This window comes from Phaethon lepturus, unplaced genomic scaffold, assembly GCF_000687285.1.
Source record: "Phaethon lepturus isolate BGI_N335 unplaced genomic scaffold, ASM68728v1 scaffold28067, whole genome shotgun sequence".
NCBI classification, from domain to species: Eukaryota; Metazoa; Chordata; class Aves; order Phaethontiformes; family Phaethontidae; genus Phaethon; species Phaethon lepturus.
Genome location: NW_010550224.1, coordinates 315 through 7,241, shown reverse-complemented (window position 1 = coordinate 7,241; position 6,927 = coordinate 315). Strand labels below are relative to the sequence as shown.

At 59.8% G+C, this 6,927-nt stretch overlaps 2 protein-coding genes across 2 annotated transcripts in view; one reads left to right on the top strand and one right to left on the bottom strand.

Annotated features, from left to right (window-relative positions):
- GLB1L (galactosidase, beta 1-like) overlaps window positions 1-618 on the top strand; it is a 5,566-nt gene extending 4,948 nt beyond the window's left edge. The window contains exons 15-16 of the mRNA XM_010290509.1: window positions 110-325; window positions 400-618. Of these exons, the coding sequence (XP_010288811.1) occupies window positions 110-325; window positions 400-618 (435 nt within the window). The remainder of the gene's footprint in view (window positions 1-109; window positions 326-399) is intronic.
- Window positions 619-1,368: 750 nt separating this feature from the next.
- The window catches only part of ANKZF1 (ankyrin repeat and zinc finger domain containing 1), a gene marked incomplete at its 5' end in the record, with an annotated part of 5,741 nt that continues 182 nt past the window's right edge, over window positions 1,369-6,927 (bottom strand). The window contains 13 exons of the mRNA XM_010290510.1: window positions 1,369-1,489; window positions 2,061-2,131; window positions 2,252-2,419; window positions 2,536-2,647; window positions 3,103-3,376; window positions 3,817-3,933; window positions 4,048-4,230; window positions 4,393-4,494; window positions 4,692-4,914; window positions 5,138-5,291; window positions 5,568-5,683; window positions 5,960-6,144; window positions 6,540-6,642. Of these exons, the coding sequence (XP_010288812.1) occupies window positions 1,369-1,489; window positions 2,061-2,131; window positions 2,252-2,419; window positions 2,536-2,647; window positions 3,103-3,376; window positions 3,817-3,933; window positions 4,048-4,230; window positions 4,393-4,494; window positions 4,692-4,914; window positions 5,138-5,291; window positions 5,568-5,683; window positions 5,960-6,144; window positions 6,540-6,642 (1,929 nt within the window). The remainder of the gene's footprint in view (window positions 1,490-2,060; window positions 2,132-2,251; window positions 2,420-2,535; window positions 2,648-3,102; window positions 3,377-3,816; window positions 3,934-4,047; window positions 4,231-4,392; window positions 4,495-4,691; window positions 4,915-5,137; window positions 5,292-5,567; window positions 5,684-5,959; window positions 6,145-6,539; window positions 6,643-6,927) is intronic.

The following is a 6,927-nucleotide window of genomic DNA, read 5'->3' as shown; positions in this document are numbered from 1 at the left end:
CCACTCTTGAGGGGATCCCATTGCCACTGCTACAAGTGGCTGTGCAAGCAAGCATCCTCGTGCCCAGGGTAGACCCTGCTGCCTCATTTTCCCTCCTGCTCCACCTCAGGGCTTGCTGGGAAACCTCTCCTTGGACTCCAGTCCACTCAGCAACTGGCTGATCTACCCCCTGGCCATAGACACTGCCATCCGGCAGGGCTGGCCCCACACTGCCCTGCTGGAATCAAGCAGCGGGGGCAGAGTGGGGCCAGCCTTCTACACAGGGACCTTTGAGACCCCTGGCATCGCCTGGGACACCTTCGTGAAGTTCCCAGGTTGGAGCAAGGTAAGGTGCTGTGTAGCCAGCAGAGGGGGTGAGGGTGGAGAGGGGAATAGCTCAGTCCCATTTCCATCTTCCAGGGCCAGCTGTGGATAAATGGCTTCAACCTGGGCCGGTACTGGCCCCACCGCGGGCCCCAGCAGACCCTCTTTGTGCCCGGCTCGGTGCTGCATGTTGGCCGCCCCAACAACATCACAGTGCTGGAGCTGGAGGGAGCACCCACCACCCCACTCTTGCTCTTCCTCGACCACCCCCTTTTCAACAGGACCCTCAGCCACAGCACCGTGGCCACAGAATAAACACAGGGCTGCTGAGCACCAGCACTGCCTCTTGCCAGGGCTGCGGAGGTGGCGGGGGGCTGGTGACACACACGGGCAAGTGGAGGGGCTGCAGGGCCCTAGGAAAGGGACACACATCCTGGCATGAGTCCTCTGGAGCTAGGCAGGCTCTGTGCTAAGCAGAAAGGGGCCCAGGACTGAACTGGTTTTGCATGTTAATCCCACACTCATGCTTATGCTACTTCCCCCATGCCTAGTGGGTCAAGGCACCTCTTTATTGACAGTGCAGACAGAGAAGGTAGTTACTAACATGATACAGCTGAGATGCTCATGGCATCCAGGAGAGGAGAGGGCAAAGCACAGCCCAGAGGGTTCCCACAGGCATGGCTGCAGGTAGCTCAGGGCTGTAGGGTCTGGCTGGGGCAGGATCTGTTCCTGGATGGTGCAGGATCTGTCCCACCGCCACAAGCAGCAGCCTATAAGGTAGCCAGGAGAAAAGCTGGCAGCAGGACCCCCAGCTAGAGCCAGGCCACAAAACAGCCCTGGTACCTCTCACTATCACATGGGGACCTCTCAGCTGTAATGTCCCCAGAGTCACCACCCAGAGTGACATTCATGTCCAGACCCTTGCTAGAGTTGCCCCAGAGAGTGACATGGTCAGCTCACTCCCTCTGACCAGCGCTGCTCCACAGGCTCTCACTCACTGCACAGCCAGGGCTCAGCCGTGTCCCTGCCACATGGGTCCTTGGCAGGTGGCAGCGGTCCCCAGTCTTACGTGTGGCCAGCCTGGGCCCGGCGGTGGGTTTGCAGGCAGGCCGTGGAACAGAAGGAGAAGTCGAGGTAATGGAAAGGGATCCGGCCCAGGAGGGACTCTCCACACTGCCAGCAGCGGCTGCAGGGAAGAACAGAGGTGGCCCTGAGCAAAGGGGACACTTGCAAGAGGGTTAGAGGAGACGATTCACTGCCTGGGCTGTGGCATGAGACAACATGAGGTAGCTGGGGCTCCTCTGGTCCTACATGGCTCACCCAGCAGCCCGGCCAGGACACGTTCCCAGGAGGCAATGCTGTGTGGGGCGAGGCATGTCGAGGCAGGCTGAACATGGGTGAATTTGGCCCCATATGGGGTTGTAAAGCCCCTGCCCTGATCAGCATAGTTTTTTTAGCTGCCCACAAACCTGTGGGGTGGCACACGAAGGGACGTGGGATGCAGGGTCAGGGGCAGAGGAGTGCCTGGGGGATTGGCTTGCCATAGCTCTGGCTGCAAATGGACCAAGTTATCCCTTCCAAAATATTTCAGAGGGGCAGGGGAAGAGTAAGAGAAAGCTTTCAGACGGGCACTGCTGGGAATTGAGTGGACAGGAATAGCTTTAGACTGGAAATGAGAACTGGAGCAAGAAGGGCAGGGAACAGCTGTGCTGACGTGGAAGAGTCTGTCTGCAGAGCTGTGCTGCCAGGGCTGTTACCTGATGTTGGCAAGAGTTGTGTCAGTGTCCTGCAGCTGCGCAGCCAGCCTCCGCTCGGCAGCCAGGGCCCTCTGGGGAGCAGAGAGACAGCTCAGCCCCCCCAGCCACTGAGGAGCTGCTGTGCCCAGAGCCCACTGCATCGGCACTGCCCCCCAGCCCAGCTGGATCCCCTTCCCCATGCACAGCCTCACCTTCTCCTTGTCGGACAGGGCTGCAAACCACTGCTTCTCTCCCTGCTCCAGCTCCCAGCGCTGCTGCTCCTCCCGCTGCGCCTGCTCCCGCTGCTTCCGCTGGGCTTTCTGTGCCCGTTTCTTCTCCAGCTTCTTGGCCTCCATCTCCTGCGTCAGGGGCCCGGGCACCTGGGGGCAGAGGGCAGTCAGCATCTCCCACTGAGCCAGAGGTAATGGCACAAGTGGGAGAGGGGTGCTTTGCTCTGGGGTCCCCCAGCCCCCGGAAGGAGAGGTCACGCACCCACCTTGGCACGGCTGTAGTCATACTTGTCTGGATGGTCCACCATGAACTTGCGGAAAGCATTGCGGGTCAGTTTGTCAGCAGAGACGCAGTAGGGGGTCCTGTCCTGCCTGTCTCTGCAAGATAAAGACCACCAGCTCACCATGCTTTCTTACTGCCTGTGTCCCACTGGGCTGTGAGCCCAAAGACTTCCCAGGGATGTCCAATGCATACCACAGGCCAGGGTATAGCAGCCAAGGAGGGGAAAGTTGCATGTCTCTACACTAGAATTCCCCAAATCCTCCCCTTCTTGCATCTCAAACACCCTGCCAAGGGCAGTCTCATCCTTGCCCTCTGAAATGCCTACCAATAAACCCGGGAGCATGCTGGGCAGTGCCCACCTGCCGCTGTGCCAGCCCCTGGCAGGCACAGAGAATGGTGGTTTAGCTCCTAGGCTTCCCATAACAAAGCCAGATGTTCCAGCTGGGAGAGACCAGCCCCAGATGTTCCAGGACAGAGCTGACACTAGCCTCCCATGGCGGAGACAGGAGTGAGTTGCTGGGCTCCGACTGTTGGGCGCCCTGTGCCGTACCTGAGGGAAGGGTCAGCCCCCGCCTCCAGCAGCAGGCACACAGCCTCAGCCTTCCCCGCACGTGCTGCCACATGAAGCAGGGTGCAGTCGCGCTCATCCACAGGCTGGTTGAGCAGGGAGTGGGGCATATCCAGGGGCTGTGCGCCCTCCCCATCCTCGTGGTTCCCCAGCAGGCCCTCAGTTTCTGGCACATGCAGGAGGTGCCGCAGTGTCCCCACATCCCCCGTTTTGCAGGCGGTGAATAAAGCATTGAGGAGCTGGGTCTGAGGGTCTCCTATGAGGGAAGAACAGGAGGGGAGTCTGATGGCTCCCTGGGCAGAGTGGTGCTCTGGTCTGACCAGGAAACCCACAGGGTGCAGTTAAAGCATCATCCTGCTAGCTGTATTTGGGCACTGCAGGATCTCCAGCACCTTCAGAGTCTGTGACAATGTACCATGGCACTGCTGGGCACTTTTGGTAGCAGCCGCGTCCTCTCCCGAGATCAGACCCACTCCAGTACCCCCCAACACACCTGGCTTAGCGAGGTGCTGTCTGCCCCCAGTTCAGAGCTACTGCTCCACATACACAGCTCTTTCGAAGGCATGTGGCTGCACTATAGCCATCCCACGCCCAGCTGCTCTGGGCACCTGCATGACAAGGTGCTCTTCACCCTGCTGCAGTGCCCCCAGCAAATGGGGCCGGCACACACCTGGCCCAGCTCCTGACCCCACTTACCTCCATCGCCCCAGGGAAGGGGCGCAGCTCCAGCCTCCCCCTGCAGCTCCGTCACCAGCTCCAGGCCAGGCTGCCCACACTGGGTACCACAGCGTCCCGAATCTTTGGCACGGGGCCCTGCGCAGTGAGCACACAGTGAGGAAGAGGGCCAGGGCCAGCCGGCATCCCAGGCATGGCAGTCCCTTCCCCAATGCCTTCCTACACTGCCCCTGTCCAGTTCTTCCCCCTCACCTTTTTCCATCTTCTTGTCCCTCTTCTTCCTCCTTTTGCGGTTTCGCTTGGGCATCACTTCAAACTCCCGGAGGTGCAAGGTCCTCAGTGTCACTTCCACAGTCTCCAGTTCCCCTGCAGGGCTTTCCTCTTCCTCCTCCTCCGGGGCTGAGGTACCACACACAGCACAAATCACACAGGGTCCTCAGCCAAGCACACCCTGCCCTTCTCCTGCCCAGCATGAGGCCACAATCTGCAGATCCCCACTGTGGTGCCAGGTCCTGTCACAGGGCTCCTAACCTGGTCCTACACCATGACACCAGATCCCCCTGCTTGAGCCACATCTCCTTCTGTGGCTCAACTCACCACTTGTGTCCTCCTGCGGGGGAACCATCTCTGCTTTCCGCGGCTGCTTCTGCCAGCCCTTTCTGGGGGAGCCAGTGATGTCCTCCAGTGGTGTGTCCTTCCCTGGGCAGCAAGGATGCTCCTGTCATTGCCTGGGGACAGGGAGCACCCCATGTCTCCAGGGATTGAGGCTTGGAGAGCTAGCACCTCAACTCCATAGGGCAGCAACCCCTTAAGACACATGGGATTACACAAGGGACCATGTCACCCCACCCACTCTGACCCATAGGCACTGGGACACCAGGGCTTGGCTGACCCACCGTACACCTGCAGGCTGGCCAGCGTGGCATGGACTCGCAGCACTTCTCGCAGCGTGGCCCTGCGGGTGCTGAGGGGGATGTGGCAGATGCGCGGGTCGCCTCGGGTGAGGGGTGGGTTCTTGCTACCAAAGAGCAGCGCCTGGTTGTGGTGCGGGGCCCGGAGGAAGATGCGCTGAGCTTCACTCAGGTGCTGCGCCCAGGCTGCCAGCAGGTCCTGAATATCCTGGGGAGGAAAGGGAGGCACTATGGGGTCCTGAGCACACTGCGTGGGCACAGGTAACTCTGGAGTAGGGACAGACCCAGGACAGAGCAGCCTCAATTCGGCTGACCCCCTTCCAGAGCTCACACCTCACCCACACCTTCCAGCAGCAGTATGGTACCACCCCACAGAGCCAGCCATGACCATGTCTCCCTGCCGAGAGCCCAGTGCTGTGATCCAGCCCCACCTTGAGCAATGCGGCCTCATTGTAACGCCGCAGGGAGGCTCCAGCTGACCTGGGTGCTGACCCTGGGGTCTGGGCGTCCCGTAGGCCCTGGGCTGTGCCCCGACGGGCTCGCACTGTGTAGCGGTGGAAGGTCTTGTGCTCCTGCACCTCGGGGCTGCAGAGAAAGGCAGGCATGAGCAACAGGGCCCCATGCATGGACAGGAGGTAAGTTGATCCTCCTGGACCCTGGAGGACTTGTGGCTTGCCCCTGGGACCCTAAATTAGATTAATACTTCTCTTGCAGCCCAACTGGGCTAAGCCAACTCTCAAGCAAAGACGAGGAGCTGTAGGTGCCCAGGGTGTGGTAAGCACTGGGGGATGGCCGTCCAATGCCTAACCCCACTTGACCCTGCCCAGAGGGGCAACCCCAGCTCCATCTCCCTGTACTCACCCCCGGAACACAGCTCCTGCGAAGTGCCCACCGCCCATCATCAGCACAACCCAGCATGTGCTCGCACTGAGGCTCTGCAGTGATGCCATCAGTTCTGCTGGCTCCTCGCTGCCACCCTGAGACACAGACACCTCTGCTAGCACTCACAGGATCACATTGTCACCTCTTGCTGTCCCAAGGACAGAGACCAGCCCCTCTGCTGGCCCCAGAATCAGACTTCTGGGATCACCCCAGAGCCAAAAAACAGTCCACCAGCAAGCCTGGGGCTCTCACCTGGCCAGAGATCACCATTCCCATCACGGGACATAGGGGACTGTCATACAGATGTCTACACTCCAGTGCCACCCACCTTCTCTGGGGCCCCTCTCCCAACAAGCTGGGCTATGACTTGCCTTCGCAGTGCCCAGGATGCAGCGGTAGGCAGAGATGAGCTGACCCTTCGCATTGCGGAGCAGCACCTTGTGGGAGTGGGGAATCAGGGGGGTCCCGGGGCTGTCACTGCCAGAGGGCAGCAACTCCGACTCACTGCTTGCATCAGAGCTCTCTGAATTGGACCCTGAGATGCTGGAAACATCACCTGCAAGGGAAAGAAAATGGAGCAGTGGAGCAGGGCAAAGATTAACCAATAACCTGCACAAAATTTTGCAGGTGGCTTCAAGGGCGAGCCCATGGCCCCAGAATTGTCCTATCCGGTACCCTACATATCACACAGAAGCTGTGGGCTGGGGAGACAGGTGTCTGGGGCTCTAGACCCCCAGATATGCATAGGCAGGGCTCAGGAAGAAGAATACCCCCTTCTCCTCATAATAAGTCAGCAGGGCTCAGGAGCCGTTCTCCCAAAAGAACACCACTGGGGCAGAATAAAGGGACCCTGAGCTGGCAGGGCTAGCCAGGGACTTTTGCTGTGCAAAACAGCGCCAGTGAGGCTGCTAATGGCCTCTGGGCTCTGCTGGGAGCAGCCCCGTTCCTCACCAGTGCGGGTCTTCTCCTCAAATGCTTCTACTGGCAGTGTTCGGTGCCCCAGGAGTCGCTGCTTCAGGTTGAAGCGGTGCCAGTCGAGACGGTAGTGCTCAGTCTGTGGAGGAAAGAGGTATGAGCTTTGCAGGGTCCTTGGTGGTCCACAGAAACCCCCACCACCAAAGGGCCTGAGGTGACAGACTCCCAGGGCTGAACCTGGGACTCTGCATTATCCCATGTAAGAGTTAACCTGAACAGGCGCAGGCCTGTACTGCACATATCACTCAGCTACAGTAAATGGCATTTTAAGTGATAATAGGGAGGATCTGAGTGCCAGATCCCAACAGGACACGGGCAGCAGAGCTCCCCACGAAGCAGCCAGCACTGGGCTGCACTGCGCCAG